The sequence below is a fragment of the Phalacrocorax aristotelis genome, chromosome 1 (assembly GCF_949628215.1).
Source record: "Phalacrocorax aristotelis chromosome 1, bGulAri2.1, whole genome shotgun sequence".
Taxonomy (NCBI): domain Eukaryota; kingdom Metazoa; phylum Chordata; class Aves; order Suliformes; family Phalacrocoracidae; genus Phalacrocorax; species Phalacrocorax aristotelis.
This window is the reverse complement of record NC_134276.1, coordinates 154,746,874-154,767,347: the sequence shown is the minus strand read 5'-3', so window position 1 is coordinate 154,767,347 and position 20,474 is coordinate 154,746,874. Positions and strand designations below refer to the sequence as shown.

Genomic DNA, 20,474 nt, shown 5'->3' with positions numbered 1-20,474 from the left:
TGACTCAAGGTCTGAAAAACAAGAAAAACACAGCATGCCACAGAAAGCTGATTGCTTAAAACTGTTTAACAGAAGGTTTATAATTGACTTGACACAGTGTGGAAGTACCTATGCAAGGAGAAGCCATCTGATAGTAGCATGCTCTTCGACCGCACAGACAAAATAATAATATGACCCAGCAGTAGGAATCTGAAACTAATTGAAATGAGAGGCACCAGATTACTTTATCTGGCAAATTCTGTCAGGATGTGTGATATTTTTAATAAAGATGTGTTGGGAGGAGATCAGACTTATTTTCTGCTCCAGCGTAGATATGTGGATCTGGGTTACAAAAGGTTGCTCTCTTTCTTGTTCAGCACAGGCCAATAGCAACCGCTATACCTTTCCTGATTTCTTTTAACAGCAAATACGCATAAAGTTACATCTACAAACTGAAGCAGTCAGTTAATAAAATACACAACTAGAGCCATGTTTTAAGGCTGTGTCACATGTTGCATAGTCATTCCTTCTGCAGCCAATGAATCTTTTAATTTGAACCTTTTTATTGCTGGACAGAGTTTGAATACAAAGCTGTTACTTCTGTCATGACATAAATGCTGTCAATGTATCATCCGATTGGTCCTCAAAATGCACGGAGTCAGAGTGCCTCTTAGTTTTGCCTAACTGTTTCTCTGGTCCAATGATGGGAAAAATGCTTTGGGAGGCTTATGACATCTAACCTCATTGCAGATGAGAGGAGGCTGTGTTAAAATGGTAGCTATATAATCAGCCTGAAATCTAACTTCCGCTTCCATTTGGAACGCCGCTTGTCTTGGCTATGTTTGTGGCATTTGTTCTGTTTTAATTTCTAGACAAATAGCTCTTCTGTAATGCTTAAACATTCCTGGCTTACTATATCTATGGCTTTTGTCCCTTATTGCCCATAATTCTTTGAACAGGAAATCTCAACAGAGCACTGAGAAGTGTGATGTGATAATCTAACAAGACCAGACATGGTTTCCTTGGACGTCTGGTTCTTTATTATATTTACTGAACAGTCTTCTTGCTAGCCCATGTGGCAGTGCCTAATAAGGACTTGCTTTAGTGTGCTTGATCTAATTTCTCAAGCAAATTGCTGAAATAAGTCATTTGTGAAATGCAGACTGCTATCTGGTATTAGCTCATCTGGAATCCAGGACATGTAAACGGTGATTTAGAGTGTGTTTTACACTGTTATTCAGCATGTTTTGTAACAAGTTAAAATTTATTAATAATTCATCTTTTCTGTTTAGTCCAAATGTATCTGTATCAACAGCAATCACAGGTCTCTTACGGCTTCCTAAGTTCTTGTCTGTAATTTTCTGTATTTATTGTAGATTTTGTACTTGGATTCCTTATCTGGAATGACAGCATTTGCCTGACCACAGTAGGATTTTTTTCAGTCCCTCATCTTGTTCAGAGCCAGATGGATACTGCAAATTACATTTAGTATTTTTGACCTCATTTTGCATGATGGTACAGTTGCATAGTCTCCTGTACCCAGAGTTGCACTATCTGTTGTAGTTTCCTCTCAGTACTGTCAGTATGATTTTATCCAGCAAGGTGGGAGAGTTTCTTTTTTTGTGAGTTTCTCCATTTGGAAATGTGCTTTTAAGTTCCACTAAGAGTACTTCATTGTATGCATCTCTTATTTGAGACTATTTAATTCTGTTACAGAATTGGGTCATACTTCAAATTATACATGACTCCAAGCACATCCTCTTGCAGTTCCTTGCATTTTCTCTACATGCAAATTATTGAAAATCTGTGCACCAGTAAAAGCTCCATACTGGGCATGTTGTCCAGTAATTTTGTAATTTTATAATTTCTGGAACCTTAGAAGCATCCGTAACACTACTTCCAAATTTCAGAGTCCTGTGGCAAACTTCATGCTTTCACGCTCATCAAGTACCTAGTAGCGGTCTAAAGGAATTCAGTTAAACATCTACCAGAGGAAATGCATATGGGGCATTTTATACATGGGTTTTGACCAAAGTATATTTACTTGCACTAAAACCATGCCTTTGCTTTGTGAAGTTTAGATGTGACCTCCTCATCAGTTTCCAGGAAGTAGTGCTCACATTGTCTGGCTTTGAGAAGTTCTTTTGAATGTATTCAAATCCTTGACTTGTTTGGTTTTATCATCACGGCAAACTTGTCAATTAATTTGGTTGGTGTCTTTACTCCTTCAACAGTAGTTAATATTATTGCCAGGTCAAGGTCACATTTCAGTTTTACTTCCAGATCCAAAGAGTTGGGATGCTATGAACTGGCACATCGGCAACTCTACCAAGGCAAATTCTGCATCTTCAGGAATCCCTCCTTTCAGTTCTTCATTATGTTGTTTAAGAATATTTCCTGTATCATGATATGCAGACAAGCTATATATACATCTAGCTATTGGTTTTTTCCACCTGCTCTCCAGCACATTCATTCATAGGATTTTCTTGTTTCAGCATCTCAGATTCTGCCAGGTCAATTGTCCTTTCACAACCATGCAAACCCAATCTTACCACACCTTCTGTTTGTACTTGCTCTATAAAATCAACTTCTAAAGACAACCTCTGCTAGCCTGTTGTTTTCCCAGTTCAGCTCTGATTTCTCAGAATCAGAGAATCCCAGGTTGGAAGGGACCTCAGAGATCATCTAGTCCAACATTTCTGGGAAGAGCACAGTCTAGACAAGATGGCCCAGCACCCTGTCCAGCCGAATCTTGAAAGTGTCCAATGTGGCCGAGTCAACCACTTCCCTGGGGAGATTATTCCAATGGTTGACTGTCCTTACTGTAAAAAATTTCCCTCTGGTGTCCAATTGGAATCTCCCCAAGAGCAACTTGTGTCCATTCCCCCTTGTCCTCTCCATGTGACTCCGTGTAAAAAGGGAGCCTCCATCTTCTTTGCAGCTGCCCCTTAAGTACTGGTACATGGTGATGAGATCCCCTCTGAGCCTCCTTTTCTCAAGGCTGAACAAACCCAGCTCTCCCGGCTTATCCTCATATGGCAGGCTTCCCAGTCCTTTGATCATCTTGGTGGCCCTTCTCTGGACCCCTTCCAGCCTGTCCACATCTTTTTTGTATAGAGGGGACCAGAACTGTACACAGTACTCCAGGTGTGGCCTGACAAGTGCTGAGTGGAGTGGGGTAATGACTTCTTTATCATTTCAGTCAGCTGTTTTGAAACATTATGTGGCTTGCTTTATTTCTAGTTTTGAGGGCAGACTCACTTTGTACCTAAATGCTCCAAAACCCTTTTCCTCTGCGTCAGTGCCTGCCACAGGGAAAGTGGGGTGGCAGGGCTAGCCCATGGTGGGCTCCAGTGTTCCAGCAGTGGTTGCACCCTCCGCTTCCCTACCTGGTGCACGTCCCTGCTGAATTGCTGTCCTTTGTCCCAGCTGAAAATATAAAATGGCACTTCCAATATCTTGTTCTGGTACTTGCTTCAGCACAAAATCATCCCTGGCCAAATTACATTCCTGGCCAAAGCTACATCACTTGCCTTTCTAAATGTATTAAAAGACAGACAAAGAACGACACTTTATCATCCTTATCAGAGCTCTGTCCTTCAGCTGCACAATCATGTATTTTCCTTTTGTAAGTCTGGAATTTGTATTGAGAACACATTTCAGTGAAATAGTTAGGGGTTTTACTGCATGCCTAACAAGGCAGCCCTTCAGGGAGAGACTTCTGCGTTGTCTTATTTTGTTCCAAATTTACTGCCAATAAATGCAATCAATTATCTCTGCACTTGTTTACTGTTTCACCTGTTCTCTGCCAGTTTTGCCTTGTGACATGCACTTTAGGATCACTTTAGGGTTTTTTCCCCCTTTGCTAACAGTTTCCTTAGAGAAGCATATAATTTTACTAGCCTTGCAAATATTCATTATTCTTTGCAGTGTCAAGTGTGTTCCTTGCTGTAACCTTGCTTTAAGCCAATTATAAATTTTACCATTAATAATTCAGTCTCTAATTAGTCTATTTGGAAATTATTCCAGCTGCTAAATGCCCTTATTCATGTGATTTAGCTTCACCATGCAGATCTGTAATAAAATGATCCATAGTCTCACATAGCAGCTCAATTCTTGTCTTTGCCTAGTGACATTTCTGCATGAAATAGTGGGTTTGGTGCTTTGCTTGGGGGTCTGAAATTCCCTTTTTTACTGGCACTGAAAGGCCTGAAAGTCTTGCTGTACACACAGAGCAGTGCTAGTTAGTTCTTCCTCTTTGATTTTATCTCCTACCATTTGCTTTCAGAAACATCGGGAATTTCTTTCATTTTCTCCTCCTCCCTCCTCTCCAATGATGATTTGCCAATCTGGGAGATTTGAGAGCCATTTGCCAGCTCCACTTCTGCCGCTGATTTGAGTTTCTTCCGACCCACCTAAGAGTGCTGCGGAGACATTGCTCTTTGCAGCCTGTCCATACTCACAGGACTTAGGTCAGGGTTGCAAAAGCTTCAAACCTTTTCCCACAGCAGAGGGGAGTACCTGTTCTTTCCAGTGCTGGCTGCTGCAGCAGAGATAAGCAGGCAGGAAAGATGTGTGAGAGGGAAATAAAAATAGTTATGCAGGTGTGCTGGCACAATTTAAAGCTTTATTTCAGATATGCAAGAAAGGATGTTTATTAAAGAAATAAAGAACAACCCACTTATGAATGTAAGCATTCTGCTTTTGTATTCTAATGCAGGGAGAAACAATCTTTTATAAATCATTTCCATCCTCCTTCTTTCTTAGAAATATTTCCAAATTATTCCTTCCCTCAGCCCAGGGGTAAGTCACAAACTGCTTTATTAGCCCTGCAGCCAGAGGCTGGACTGACCATTTACACTGGGTCACCTTCTCTTGCCCCAGCCATGCCACGCTTCACATGTGTCTGTCGCAAGGCAGCTGGGGGACAAGGATGACTCAGGGGTTTGTGCCAACATCTGTGCTAGAGCCCAGCAGCTGCCAGAGTGCTACTCGCTGTGTCCAGGAGCTCATGACCAGGCTGATACTGAGGGACGCAAACCCTATCAGAAAGGGGAACTTCAAAACAGGGCTTGGGAGCCTGTGCGGCGCAGCTGTTGGTAGAGATGTGCTGCACTCTTCTGTATCCTCTTTCACTCCCCGCCTCCACGGAGAGTCATGTCTTCAAAATCCCTAAGCCTGTGTGCTGTGCTTCCTTCGCCTGCACTGTGCATATGTTAGTGGATGACAACTGAGGCATCTGTGTATTTGCAGCCATGGATCGTTACCAGCTGTTGAGTCATTTGCGTCCCAAATTTAACTCACTGTACTTTGAAAATAGCACATATCAGTAGAAAATAAGAGTGTTTATCCTACATGACTGTGGTCCTGCCATCTCAAAATAATCTTTCCGCTGCTGAATATTTTAAGAAACAAAAATGGAGCAATTTAATACAGCAAGTGTAAGGCAAAGCTCTGTGACTGACATCTCCTAGGCAGTTATGAAGTACCTTCATAGCAGCTGCCAAGAGGAAGCAAAGAGAAAGATAAACAAAAGGAGAAAATAAAAGACATTCTTTGGAGTTCATCTGGAAATATGGTGGGTCTCACAGGGCACCTAGGATTTCTGTTTCTTCCTAATGATCAAGGTCTCTACCCATTCTTCAGGATGTTCACTTATGGTGAGGTGATCAATCATGACACTGAAGATTGAAGATCTTTTCTGTGACCATATTTATTTTTTTCTTTTCCTCAATATTGTTCTTCGAAAATCCAGTTTCGTGTGCTTCTTTACCAAAAGGAATAGCTTTAGAAAGTTTACATGAAATTTTTTTTCCATACGGAAAGGCAAGCGCAAATGCACACATATGTGCACAGTTGCATGCATACAGAGCTTAAGCAACATCATATGATCAATAGTGAAACAGAGGTATACAATAAGTGGCTGCAATCTGAGCAGCGAAGCTTGGCAAAAATATAGTTTTCACAAAGGCATAATACCTTTTGCCAGTTTTAAAAGTTTTTGTAATTCAGAAAAGGTTGGATCACGGGAAAAAATGAGATGTCAGTCATGTTTTAATCCTGTGGGAGATACTAAACTAATAATCATGGAATAATAGAATCATAATATAATAGAATCATAGAATGGTTTGGGTTGGAAGGGACCTTTAAAGGTCACCTAGTCCAAGTCCCATGCAATGTCCAAGGACATCTTCAACTAGATCAGGTTGCTCAGAGCCCCGGCCAACCTGACCTTGAATGTTCCCAGGGCTGGGGCATCTACCACCTCTCTGGGCAACCTGTGCCAGTCTTTCACCACCCTCACTGTAAATAAATTCTTCTTTATATCTAGTCTGAATCTACGCTCCTTTAGTTTAAAACCATTACCCCTTGTCCTGTCACAACTGGCCTCGCTAAAGAGGTTGCCCCCATCTTTCCTATAGACTCCTTTTAAGTACTGAAAGGCCACAAAACAGTCTCCCCACAGCCTTCTCTTCTCCAGGCTGAACAACCCCAACTCTCTCAGCCTTTCCTCACAGGAGAGGTGTTCTGCCCCTCTGATCATTTTCATAGCCCTCCTCTAGACCTGCTCCAACAGTTCCATGTCTTTCCTGTGCTGAGGTCTCCAGAGCTGGATGCAGTACTCCACGTGGGGTCTCACCAGAACAGAGTAGAGGGGCAGAATCACCTCTCTCGACCTGCTGGATAACTGCAGAGGAACTTTAGAATTCAGCAAAACTCCTTGCAGACTACTGTAAGAACTTATTTATGTGGATTGACCTCCAGATGGAGACAAAGGCTGGTTTGTATCAAGAGACGCCATAAATTTGTTATGAAAGTCTTTGAAACTAGCCTCAGAGGGACAAGGTCAGTCCACATGCCATGCCTCCCACACCACATGTGTACGTTCTGTTTCCTACTTGAGCTTTAGGTTATATATTGCATTATGCTCTAAAGTGATTTAAGATCTTGAATTGGAATGAACTTGAGTTAATGTACAGCATTAATAGGTTTTAAATGTTTAAACCTCTCTAAGGCTCTTGATTGTTTGAAATCATCAAACACATTACAAGGGTGTTGAGAAAGGCAGAAAAGGAGCTGATGAAGGTCTCTATGGGCCTGTGTTGAGACAAGCTTGGAGCAGTCATGCAGGCTTTGTTCCTCAGTGCCCATCCAGCAGTAATGTAACAAGGTCAAATGCTGCATATTAAGGTAATATGACCTAGCTTGTTTTTAAAAATGTCCTTTTTCCCTCAATTTCAGGATTTGTCAGTCCCTTTTTTCAACACCTCTCTTCTACACAGTTTGTGGTATCCCTTGTAGATGGGGTTGCAAGGCATAATCTCTGGTCCCACTTTCAGGCTATGCTTCTGAGACCTAAAGAGTGACCCTTCTTTCCTTATATATATTTGAAAACCTGGACACTGATGGATACATGTTCATATATATATAGGTTCACTGGACAGACACATATCCAGTCCACATATGTGGGTAGAGCTGGAGGTGCTTCTTTGTCCTGACCAACGAACCAATGGTCATCACCCTTTAGAAATTAGTATCGTTTTCCTTTTGAATGTTATCTAATTTCCTATTTTCGCTCCAAAAATAAACATTTAGGAAATCAACCACATCAACATACATCCCCTTCACCATCTTTCGGGGTTTTAATATGATGTCAGGGTGGCCTGTTTAGTATTTCCAAGCTAGGAAACTGTTGCCCAGCTGGTGGCATGACAAGGCTCACCATACATTATGCTTAAAAGGCAGAGCTGGTGTAGCATATTACGTCTTTAATTCTACTACTTCTCTATGCTTACTGGTACACTGAGAACACAATTTGAATTTATTTATTAATACTGGCACCCACTTTGAAAACAAAATAGGAGACTCTCTGGAAATATGAAAAATCACCTACTTTCACTGCCCAGCTTCTGTGCATCACTGCGTACCTGCCACTGAAAAGTTCTTTTATAATTTTGTGTTGTAATATTCCTCAAGGGGAATCATAACACCCATCTTTGCATCCCCTACAACGTAAGTCTGAAAGCAGAGTTATGTCCTCTTTCTCACAGAATATGATTTTCATTAGATGCCTTTTTTTTTTTTTTTTTTGCAATACCTCAGGAATTTAGCTGATTCTTTAGGTCAATACTGACAAATCTAGCCCTGAACAGCAGGGACCTATGAGTTAACACATCCATAAGTGAATGTAGGTGGGGTGGAATATAGAAATGCTTTTTTCAAATCAATAACACAGCTGTACTGCAGGGTGTAGTCATTTAGAGGTGGGTTGGTTTTTTTTTTCCTGGAAGGAACAGCACAACAAGAGAATTCACTGTCAACTCCATAGCATTTGATCTCCATGGAAACATTATCAGCTGACTTCAAAGTCAACCTTCAGATGTGTTACATTTCTTTTCCCGTGGATCATTTTTGATGCTCCTAGATGTGCACTTGCATGATGGGGGAGAAATACCAACACAAGCAATTCCGGCAACCTTGTACCTGATCACAGAAGAGCACTGGCATTTAGGAGAAGGAGAGGAAAGGCCTCATAACGAGGTGCAGAGATCTCATAGTCTGGAGCAAAAGACAAGTAGTGTATGTGCACCTATAAACTCATTGTTTTTCATTCTTAACTCAAATCATTCTCCCTGAACGTGGCATACAGTAAATTAAGAAGTCAGACACTCTGGCTTTTCAGCAAAAAGAAGTATACATATTCCTGTGTATGTTCATTTTAAGTCAGCTATACTGACTTGTAATTTCTCCCTTACCAGGACAGGAGGTACTGACAGAAGTATCAGTACCTTCTAGAATTACAAGAACAGAAAACCTACAGTAGTCTTTGAAGGGCATGTAATCTAGTTTGCTTCTCAAGGATGTCAGTAGGTCTTTGGGGAGTGACAGAGGTGAATTAAAGTAGAAGCAAAGTAGGGGAGACAGATTGGATAGAAATAGAAAAGACTTCCCCACCCACAGTCCTGGAAAACAAGTTATGTGTATTTCAAAATTCTGTGGTTGTTCCTTATCCCTTAATAATGTCACCAGGTCTTTGATCTGTGGCTGGCTTCTGAATTTCAATGACAAGAGGCATCAAGGCCAAAGGAAGACAATGAAAACAAAACTGGCATTTATTATTGGCTTTTATTAAAAAAAAATAGTTTGCTGAGTTGTTTTCATGCCTGGCATCAAAAAGGAAAGACTGCACATGCAACAGAAGGAAGAGTAATAATGTCATGATTTGCTAGACAGGAAAAATTCTTTACAGAGAGAAAGCAAAGTAGATTTCTGTGTGTGGCAGATCTTGTTAAATGCAAAGGCTAAAGCAAGGCTTAGATTCACCTTCTCAGGTCCTCAGTTATCAACTTAGAAAAAAAACATTCCCCTTGGACAAATCACTGCTACGCTTGCTTGGTCCAATCTGCCTGGACAGAGTCCACCCGGCCACTGGAAATTCCGCAGAAAAAGCAGCTGGACCTGGCAGAAACTAGATGAGTGGGGCCCTTCTTGTTTCTGCCCAGCCTCGCTCTTTCAAGGGTTACAGAGACAAGTCATGCCTATGTACCTGTGCAGGCTGCAGAGGCTGGAGAGGCTTCCTTTGCAACAGGAAAGAAGATTTCAGCATGTGACCCTTTAAGGCAGTACCAAAGGTGTCAGGGTAGTCTGTTGCTTGGAAGCATTCATGTGAATGATGGAAACTTCATAGGTGTGGCCTGTATCCAATGGTCATTGCTGATAAGACAATGATATCTTATTTTGATTTCTGGCTATTATATATCAATAACTGTATCACTTAGCACATTCAGAAAGGATTTTTCTGTTCCTGGCAGGTCAGCTCAGGGAAACAGTAACAGAGCCCAGAGCCTTTTGCAGCAAAGATCCTCAGTTCACATTCAGTGCAAACAACTGGAAGTTGTACATCCAAAGGGTCCTTTGGCCACTTGAAAATAATGAATGGATAGGCTTCTCTCCAGCACCTGAAGGGGAAAATATCCAAAACAGGTAGCCACCACCATCACCCAGAGCTCCCCAATGGCTTATTTAGTAGTGCCTTCAGCAAAGAAAAAGATTTAAAAGGTATGCGAGTAACTCTACCCTTTCAGCCCTGAAAGTATTCCCAATAAGAGTATTTTTAGTGACACACACTAGGCAATGTGGAAGAAGGCTGCACTGAAGTTGTTTGTGCTGTGTCTGTTCTCCAGTCTCACTTGTCTTGAAGAACATCTGCCTGAAGACTTTTCAACAATTTAAGGTTTCCTACAAAAGAAGGATTCCACAAACCTTCTGAGGTTCCTTCTGAGAAAGGTTCAATTTTTTTTCCAGAAGAAAAAGACCTCATGGAGAGAGAGGCAGAATGAACTGGTTGCTAAAAGACCAAAAGCAATGTGGTGCATGGTTTCCCCATGCTATGGGAGATGTCATGTGATGAGGCAAACCCAGCCTGGCCCCACAAGTTTCTCTTCAGCTCTGACAAATGCTAGGCTTGGAAGCACCTGCCTGAAGTACAGTTTGATACTAAACCTGTGTGTCTTGTTATCTGGCAAATCTGGGATGTGATGGAGTCACTCGAGTTTGCTCAGATGTCCAGTGCTCCTTTCCATTTAATCTTTTAGCCTCTCCCTGGGCCATCCTGAGAGGCCCATAACGCAAGGGATGAAACAAACCTGCCAGCAGCCTCTGCCTGTTGGCAATCATGGTGTTTGCCAGCACAGGGATGGGATAGTTTCACTAACCTTTGTCTAGGATGTTTCTTCATTTTGACATTAAGAGAGCCTCTTCGTATCTCTCCCTTCTGCTCCCAGTAAAATACTGAATCTCATCCCTCCAGTACAACTGGCACAATTTTTGCTGCCTCCTCCATTGTGGCTGCAACTTCATGAGCCATTATGTTTGCTTGATGGCTGTAGTCAAGTCCCTTTATTTTTGCTAGGTTATTTTGGGTGGGTCATAGGAATCACCATTGCTAAAGTAATCAGAGGATTATTTAACACAGGCTTTGATCACCTATCCTATTTCTCCCTATCCCATTTTATTAAAACAATGTGCCTTTAGCTAAGTAGTGTTGCTTTTGCCTTACAAGGCAACTCATAACTTCAGTGGGTGCTTACTCATAGCTGGTGCTCAACGGCTGTGCTAGTACACAGCATGGGTATGCCCCCTTGGTGCAGTCCTATGCACTATGGGATATGGTAGCAGAAATGTCACCATGTGCAAATCTGCAGGGTGCTATAATGTGCCATAGAGACCGACTGTCTGTTGTACAGCATAGCAAACTGGAGACCAGCCCCCAGCTGCTGTAATGTTGTTCCATACACTATACTGATTTCCGTGAGCCTAAGGGTGGTACCCATGAAGTATTTGCAGTTGTGACAGAGGATACATAGTCCTCTGATGCCATAACATATTACGGCTTGTGCAGCAGCAATTCAATAGACGGGCACCACTGCTGAAGTAACACGCAGCAGGTGTAGAGCTCGGGGGGGTGGGGGTGGGGGTGGGGGGGATAGGGATGCCGCTGGTACATTTTGAGATAGGAGGCCAAAGGCCAAATGCAAACCACATTCTGGTAGGGGATGTAATGCAATATCGTAGCACCGCTACAGACCCTGCGGTTTACTCTGGTTCTTAGTATAAAATAAAAATGTATTAAGTTCCAACCCAGGTGGGTTTATGGTCTCACAAGGACACCGCTCTGAATCTCCATCACCCAGTCAGGCTTCTCCTTCCATCTCAGTTTTTTTTTTTTTTAAGGGCAATTTTCCAGTAAACTCCTTGCTATTCTGCAACCTATCGGTGATGCTGCAAGCTGCTTCTCCTGGAACAGTACATAATTAAGCAATAATTTATATTCTATGCATGTATGCACAGAGCAATAAAGTGTTCTCAAGAGCTGCGTGCTGCTGAGGTGTTTAATCCGTGCACAGAAGGAGTTTACTGCAAAGCTGCTCCCTCCAAAAGGCTTTTGTCATCACTGTGTTGGGAGGGAATTTGGTTTATTCTTTAATAATTTCATTTGATTGTGATATAATTTAAATAGCTAATGGTACACACTCCACTTTAGGATCAGACCTCATTTTATTTGTTTGTTTGATGTACCTTGAAAATAGTAAAAGCTAGTAGGGCAGAGAGAAAGTAAAGATAATGTTTCACATGTGAGATTTTTTTCCCTATAACCCTATAATAAAAAAGTGATGATAATTAAATAAACAGTACTCCTTCCAAAGGCATTAGTGGCCACAAATTGTCACCAATGGCAGCTACTAAAAATACTTTAAAAGGCAGAGATTCGCATTTATTTGAGAACTGCTTGGTTTCAGAAGACGTCTTAAAATCCATACCTTTGTGTTTCTCTTTTTATCTGCTGGTGTTTATAAGTAATACTTGACATTTCTATCTCTGCAAAAAACAGAAGGGGAAAAGAATCAGGTTTTTTTAGTTTGTTTACTTTGTGCATCTGACAGCACAGTTAGTTTGTGAGTCATTTCTGCCTGTTGTTGGGGGAAGGAGAGGACGAGCTTCGTTCTATCAGATGTGGAAGAAGTGTTTTTCAAATAATAACAAAAATGATTTGTCAGGAAGGGGGTCTCAGAGGTGGGCTTGGTGCCCAGATCATTTTAATTACTGGCTTTTTGGATTTGGATTCAAATTGATGATATTTTCTTCAGGTGAGGACAACCACCAGAGTCTATTTTTTCTTTCCTTTCCTTCCTTCCCTGAAGGTGTAGTGAGGTGGACTCCTATAGATTGTGTTCTGGTGAGATAAGAAGTTTTTGCCCCTCCAGACATGGCAGACTGAAGGACCACACAAACAACCCAGTACCTTTCAAGCCAAGAGAAGTCGTCACCTGAAATTGCCTCCAGTGGTGATTTAAAGGAAAGGAGTGCCCATATAGTCAGCTCCTGTGTCATGGGTCAGGGCATGGTGCCGGCCAGCTGAAGGGGTTGACACAGCTACAGTCAGAATCCTCATCTCTAATACCGGGGACAGGGATGTTTAGCTCCTGATAGCGGGGTCCGTTTGCGTGCTTTCACCACAAAGGCTCATCTTCATTTGCAGTATATCTAAGAAAGGCAGCAGTTCTTGTCTCACGAAACACCACGGACCCTGTGAAATCCCTCAAGCTCTTCACTATGGAAGCCACGCCCGCAGGGTCTGTAGGCAAAGGACATGGATTCTGACGTGGTTCAGGTGGGCACTAGCACGAGGCAAAATTCAAACATATTTAGTATGGATGGTTTGAACCTGCTTGTGTTTAAATCTGTTCACTCACAAGCAGTTCTGCTCCCCACTGGAGCTGAGGGTTGAAAACTGCAAATGGAGGCATTGCAGCCCCTGGCTCAGCGGGGCTGATCGGAAAGAAAAGGGACATTTACTGAAAAAAAAAATTCCTAGCAGCAGAGACCCACAGGTCTGCTTGATATACATGCTTAAAAACAGCTACAGCAAAGGGCTCTGACTCATAATCCACACAAAACTAGGCTTGGGCCAACAATGATATTACCTTTCCCAGTCATCCCTTTCGTGACCATGTCTGCCCCTGCAGCAAGGATGGCAGGACTTGAATCTTATACACATATATAGCAAATAAGTTCATCTCTGTCTTAAACTTCCGGTCTAAATGGAGGAGACATTCAGTACAATGTTTAATATTCCTCTTCCATAATATATAAAAATGAAAAGCGCAAGATAGCCATGAGGTATTTAATAGCTCAGTGCTCAAACCACTGTTGAACATCAGTCCATTAGCAGGACAGGCACTGTCAAAACCAGCCCGAGGAAAGGTGGCTGTCTGATGAGGAGGCAGGGTGGAGGTTTGACTACATGTCAAACAACAGTTTCTGTGTCACAGACATGACTTTACACAAAATTCCACCTCTCACCTGACTGAAGCATTTTGCAGTGACACATGAATTTCCTTTGTCGAAAACACTGCTGTTGCCTTGTCGCATTCGTTAATGTTTCACTTAGGATGATAACGTGTAAATCCCAGCGCAAAGAACTTAGTGCGTTCTGCTCTCCCCAGCTGCTGAAGGAGATGGTCTTTATCTCTGCTGTCCAGCTCACATACCAGCACATCCCTGGTGAGCTCTTATTACTGCCTGTCACTCACATTCTGTGTGCCAGAGACATGGCGCAAGCGCCGAGCTTTGGACCACCAGCCTTCAGGTCTGGTTGTCTGCGTGGGCCAGAGTTATGGGGAGTGTTTTTCACAAAGAAAAGTTTGTATTGCTATGGCATTAGTGCACATGTCGGGGCGCGCCTCACTGAAGGAAAGAACCGATGAGACAAGTGAATAAGGGTTCAGTTTATTTTCTGGGGAGAGAAAGAATCTCAGGGTTGGGGATACTCATGACTTGCTGCAGCCCTGCTGCCCCTGAAGTGCTGTATCCATAGTGCAGGCAGTGCCATGGGCAGGAGCAACAGGCTCCCTCCTCCTGCCATCCCAGCTCTGTGTCTTAGCTGGACTAGCAGAGGCTGCATTTCCAAGGGTAAGCTCAATCTCCATATCCCTTCCAACTGTGACTCTTTCACTATGATGGCCAACAATTGTGCAATTTTCAAGAATGATTCTTTGCGTTATGATTGCCAGTTCACGAGGAAAAGCTACCAAACAGTCCTAAGGCAGTAACCGTGCTCAGTTTTCATCAGTAACCCTCCTGGTGAGAGGCCAGATTAATAACAAGTGGGAACTTCCTTGCTCGGCTGAATACAAACAACACATAGGACTCATATAACGGCCATAAAGATTCCTCTAGGTGGTATGAAATGGCATTTTTGTGTCTCTGTAATGAATAGCACTAGGGAGGCTGATAAACCTGTGCTGTACAAGACATACTGCAGAAGCACTGGGGGGTGACTGGCCGAGGACTGTGCTATGCAACCTTTAACGTTGTACACAACAGTCATTATTTATCATTGTGGGATTAGCACATTCTCCAGTGAAGGGGCAGGATGGGGCAGCCTTTTTTTAAAGAAGTCTCATGCTCGTGACTTGCTTTATTCTCTGTTGCTGTTACTCATTTTTCTTTATTGTTCGTTTGCTATGGGGCAGAATACCCCCAGCAAGGTGGAGTGCCAATATATTGGGCACTGTTCGACCACAAAGAGTAAGAAATGCTCCTTACATTGAAGAGCTTATAATCAAAATAGGCAAGACAAAGCGTGAAAGCATGGGGAGTATTTGAAATCCAAAGTTATTTCCTTCCCTTTTATACTTAGCAAATGCAGCTTCAGTCTGGCCGCACAGATTTTCCCACCCACCTCTCTTAACAACCTTGTATTTCAAGAGAGCTGAAATTATCATGTTCTTGCTAGAAGAGGCCTTTCATGTCATCTTCTAACCACAGCCATTTGAAATGAGCCATGGAGCTTGGTTCAGAGCACAGTGGCTCTGAGGGATCCTTTTTTCCCCATCCCACAATGTACTAGTCATGTTGGCATTTCACACAGGGAACGACCACGTTCTTGCCAGACACCTTCATGTTACTGGATAACGTAAGTGACATGGTAAAACATGGAAAGGAGAGTGTGGTTTCTAATCAATCAACCTAATTTTTGAGTAAGGGGTTCTGGGAGGGAGACCTTCCCTTTTATCCTGCTCTGTGCTTTGAAGTAGTGTAGGACATCTCTGAAGAGAGCTCCAGAGCCTGGGGTCTCACAAGGCTTTTGCAAAAGCCCAGAGCACTGACTGTAGACTACTTGGGTGCTGGTGAGAGGCAAGAAGGCAGTTTTTATTTTAATAGACATAGTACCTACCGCAGCAGCTCACAGGTCCTGGCTCGTACCCTGTGGCACTATCATAATATGAGTACTTACGAATTACCTGGGCCATCTGGCAGCTATACACAGCAGTAGGGGAGGCACCCAGAGTTCCCATGCTCCCTGACCTTTACAACAGAGAGCATCTACAAATGCCACTCCAAAACACATTGGAGAAAAGACAGTCTAAATAGACAAAGCAGTGATCACAAGAGGGAACAGAGAATGGGCTGTGACTGTGATCTCACAGCAGGTCCATGATAGAGATTCGCCTGCAGATTCTAGACCTGTGTGATGTTCCTACTAGGTAAAGGAGGTGGTTATAGTGGAAAGTCCACACATTTTTGGTGGTGTATATATGTTCTTACAAATGCCCTCAGTTTCTGAGCCTAATTCCAGGTGAATTCACCATGTAATCCTATATGTGTCTTCAGAGTAGGGAGTGTAAAATCCATTTCTTCCAACTAAAAACAAAACAGCAGAGAAACAACAGGGAAAGTATTGCAGAAGAAAAGCCGGGGCAGGAGCAGGAAGGTGTAGAAAGAGGCAAGGGCACCAGAGGAAGGGAACTGGACACTAAAACCAGGCTGGATGCTTTGGAGGATCGTGCTGTCTTAGGGGTGGGGCCAGGAGGAGTAGGAGATTCCTTGCTGTCAGCTGCTGGTGAACAGATGCAGGACATCCTGCACAGGCAGCACACATAGCATGCTGCTGATCTGTGCATGAACAGCGGGACGACACACAGGACTGAGCACACGTGTTACTATAGCATGTGTACTGTAGGTTGCCTTCTGTGCCCAGGGCTCTCCAGGCAATTCAGAGAGGCCCACATAGGGAGAAATTGGAGAAGAAAAATAAACTACCAACTTTATGTTGACTTTAGTTGTTATCTCTCGAGACAGGCGTGTAGTGTCTGTAGCTATCCATTATTTTGTGTGTGGGTGGCAACTGTGACATTTCAGGAACCCAGAGTTTAGCTTTGATGAAGCTGGAGGCCAAAGATCAAATTTGGACTTATCTGGGTGGGCTAAGGTTCAGCCTCATCTGATACGTGTGTCTTTCCGTAATACCTACCATCTGACAGAGTTATGAAGCCTGTCCTCACAGTGTTCTCAGGAAGAAATTAAATATTGCTGCAGAGACAGAAAACAAGAACAGGATACTTTGAAGATTTCCCCAACACTGTAGAGGGAATCTAGATTGTGACTGGAGTCATGCAGAGGGTAGAATCTGAATTTTGTGGGGGATTTTAAGATTTTGGCAGTGGTATTTAAAAGGGGGGGAGGGGTATAATGAAAGATTTTAGGTTTTGGTATAAGAAAAGTCTGAAAAAATCTTCCAAGTTATTTCAAATGTAGGTTTCAACAGAGCCGGAATATGTCAAGTATTTTGTAATATTTTCTTCTATAAAACCATCACTGAAAAACTGAAATTAAATATTTCAAGGCTTTTTCTCCCCCAAAATACTGAAACATTATGATTCACTCTGTATTTATCTAAAGCAAAATTCCAGAAAAATTAATGGTTTCATGAAGCATTCTGGTTCCCAAGGGAGTGCTCGTATTAAAAAAACTGTTCCTGCTGGAGTTTCTCCATACAGCTCTGTTCAGCATCAGATCAATATTCAAGGTAGCACTCAGTTCTTTCCCCATGGAACCGCTAGACTAAGCCACTTTCTATACAAACATCTTCTCTTAGGTATTTTCTTACTGTTTGCACCGGCTTTTCTCAGGCGACTTGGAAAGTGGTATGCCTATCACTCTTCTAACTTTTCTTTGTTTTTTTTCCTTCCTCCTTCTCCCCTTCCCGCTCTCCTCCAGGAACCTTCTGCATCATTTCACTGTGCACATGCGTGGCTGGAATCAACTTTGAGCTCTCCCGCTACCCCCGCTACCTGTACGGACTTCCCGATGACATCAGCCATGGCTATGGCTGGTCCATGTTCTGTGCGTGGGGGGGCCTGGGCCTCACTCTTATCTCTGGCTTCTTCTGCACTCTGGCCCCTTCTGTCCAACCTGTCCCCAGGACCAACTGCCCCAAATCTAGACCTGAGAATGGGACAGTGTGCTAAAACAAATAGCAAACAAATACACACATGCGTGTACATATATACATATATATGTCTATGTGTGCCTATACACGCATATATATGTATATATAATTATATATATATATAATCTCAGATTAATGCCAGTGCCAAGGTAGAGCTGAGTCCAACACGGCACTCACATCTCCACCGGACTCTGTCTTGCTTCGTTCTTTCTCACAGCGATGGGAAAGCTTTTCTCTCACATGGCTCTTCCATCCAACTCTTAACTTCAGCATCATACCTTAGAGGTCAAATGAACATACAGTTGCACCTACCTACTGCCATTTGGGAAGGGGAACAGGGGGCCCATGTGGGGGATCTGGAACCAGAATCCGTACAGGACATGGAGGGTGGGGTGGGGGGTGGGGGGAAAGCCTGTCCATTGCAGCCGGAAGGGAAAATGCAAACAGCAAGAAAAGGAACAAATCAAGAATTCAAGCCACCTCTACAATGTACCTCCTCGAGGCCATTATCAGAAGCCCACCCACTTTCTTTTTCTTTCTTAAAACAAAATGACAGAAGCCCGCCCTGTCATTGGTTTTGGGTTTGGGTTGGTTTTTTTTTGCTTAAAACACAGAAAACAAAATGGACAGAACGTGTGCGGAAAAGCAGAAAAGCATTTTCTCTTTGCCTGCCAAACTTTAGAGAGAAGCAAACAAGTGAAAATAATAATAATGATAATAATAAACAGATCTAACAAAATAAAAACAGAAAACAACAAAAAAACTCCATGAGGACATCTCAGCGGACTTTCCAACAATGCGGTTTTAATCTTCCAGCTGCCTTACATCCAGGCTTACAACTGAGGCTGAACTGCTAACGTAAATGCAGCAGAAGGCCTTTTGAAAATGCTGTGATACGTGTGCGTATAACTTTTTCTTCCCTCTTCTTTCTTTTTTTTTTTTAAGAAAAAGAAATATTTAAAACATTGCAATGTGATTGTCCACTAAACCATCCATGCTGTGTTTGTGGCCCAAGACTGAGGCACCGCAACTGCAGAAGCATGAGGAAAACTGTCAGGTCTGAGACAGCATGCCTCCTCTGGTGGATTTCAGGATGTTTTTTTGTTTTCATGGATCATCTGAGAGTTCAGGATGTTGGATCCAAGGGAAGACCGACCAGGGAGAAGGGAGGTGGGGGGAGCCCTGGCAGTTGTTCTTCCCAGGTATTTGCTGGAGTGGAATTTCATCAAGTTTCCGTTTTGGATGTTTAAGACAACTGGGCAAAAGCCATTGCCAAGGAGAAAAGGGGAGCTAATTTTTGTAAGGGAGAAGTAAGAGATGCCTCTTGTTGTGTTCAAATGTACGCCAAATAAGACCTTCCCACATCTTGCCTTTGGAAACTGCCCCGGGATCACTGGACTTCTCCACTCTCCATCTGGGAGAACTGTGTACAGATGGAAGCGAAAGGGTCAGATGCAGAGAATGGAGATCCATTTCCCATAAGCTCAAGCATTGTATGATATAACTGTGAATCCATGAATGGGACTCTCTCTATCTCTATCTCTATCTCTATTTTTGGTCTTTCTCTTTTTCCTGCTACTCCTCTTCCCATTGTCTCCTTTTCCCTTCACTCTGCTCTTCCCATCGTTCAGGCCATAGGTCCCAGAAGAGCTAAATGAACAGCGAAGTCTGGAGAGGCTGGTGAACGCCATTAGGGGAAGCAAAGCATTTTGGCTGTGAGGGCAGTGGGTTGTTGCAGGGTAACAGTGGCTGAGGGGAACGTGAGGAGGAAGGGCCAAGGGTGTAACCAAATGGAGTCTGAAGAGGCAATGGCTGAATGGCTGTATGCAGGAGTGATTGTACCACTGAAAAATGTGCAGGCAAAGGGAGACAGAGCAAAAAAAAAAAACAAGCCTCCCCAAAACCAACCCAACCCAACATGCTCTTAATTCAGGGATAGTGCCAGCAATCATTTCTTACGTGATAGTTGCATGCCATCAGTCCTCATTAGTCAATAAAAATCATCCTCTGCATCTACAAAAACTCACCAGGAGAAGGAGGCAACCTGTTGAAACTGTGCCTACTGCACAGAAACGAAGGCATTAATTTCCAGATCATGCCATTTACATAGCTGGCAAGAAACAGTGTTTTGCTCAGTTAAAAAAATCCAACCAACAAATAATTCTTATGCAATACAATTGCATAGCTAGCCATTCCCCTTCCAGCCCTGCTTCCCCTCCTCGTTACAGCTTGTGTGCTGATGTCGCTTTATTAACAGTGCCCAAAGAATTCAAATTTCTGGAGGGCATTCTGGAGTAGCGTAGATTTCAGTTTCTTTCATTCTTGTTGAACTACCTAGCTTTTGCTTTCTTTGGTCTACAAATTCCGCAAACATGCCAATGCCAGCTGCCAAGCCAGCATGTTGCCACTGAAGTGCCATCCCTGGCAACTGAAGTTTTGTCATTTCATTCTCCATTAGATCTGACTGGAGAAAGTATTTATTTATTCATGTTGGAAATGCCTTCTGAAGAAACTTCCTTTTTAAGTAGATTGGTTTATTTCTTTTTTTTCTGGCAAGGTTTTCAAATAGAGTGGTTTTGAAAAGCTTTGAAACCATTTGACTGTGCAAGTGCCTACTAGGTAAGGAGGATGATGAATTACTATTGGAGTGGAGAAGGAAATTAAAAACTGCTCTTGGAAAGCTAAATGAAAACTGAAAGCA

At 42.8% G+C, this 20,474-nt stretch overlaps 1 protein-coding gene across 3 annotated transcripts in view; it reads left to right on the top strand.

The window, feature by feature from the left end:
* TMEM178B (transmembrane protein 178B) overlaps window positions 1-20,474 on the top strand; it is a 250,212-nt gene that overhangs the window by 206,763 nt on the left and 22,975 nt on the right. The window contains exon 4 of one of the 3 annotated variants that reach the window (XM_075117046.1): window positions 17,542-18,124. The exons of the other annotated variants lie outside the window; for them this stretch is intronic. Within the exon in view, the coding sequence (XP_074973147.1) occupies window positions 17,542-17,792 (251 nt within the window). The 3' untranslated portion in view covers window positions 17,793-18,124. Of the gene's footprint in view, window positions 1-17,541; window positions 18,125-20,474 lie in introns of those variants that run through there. 3 annotated transcript variants of the gene reach the window in all.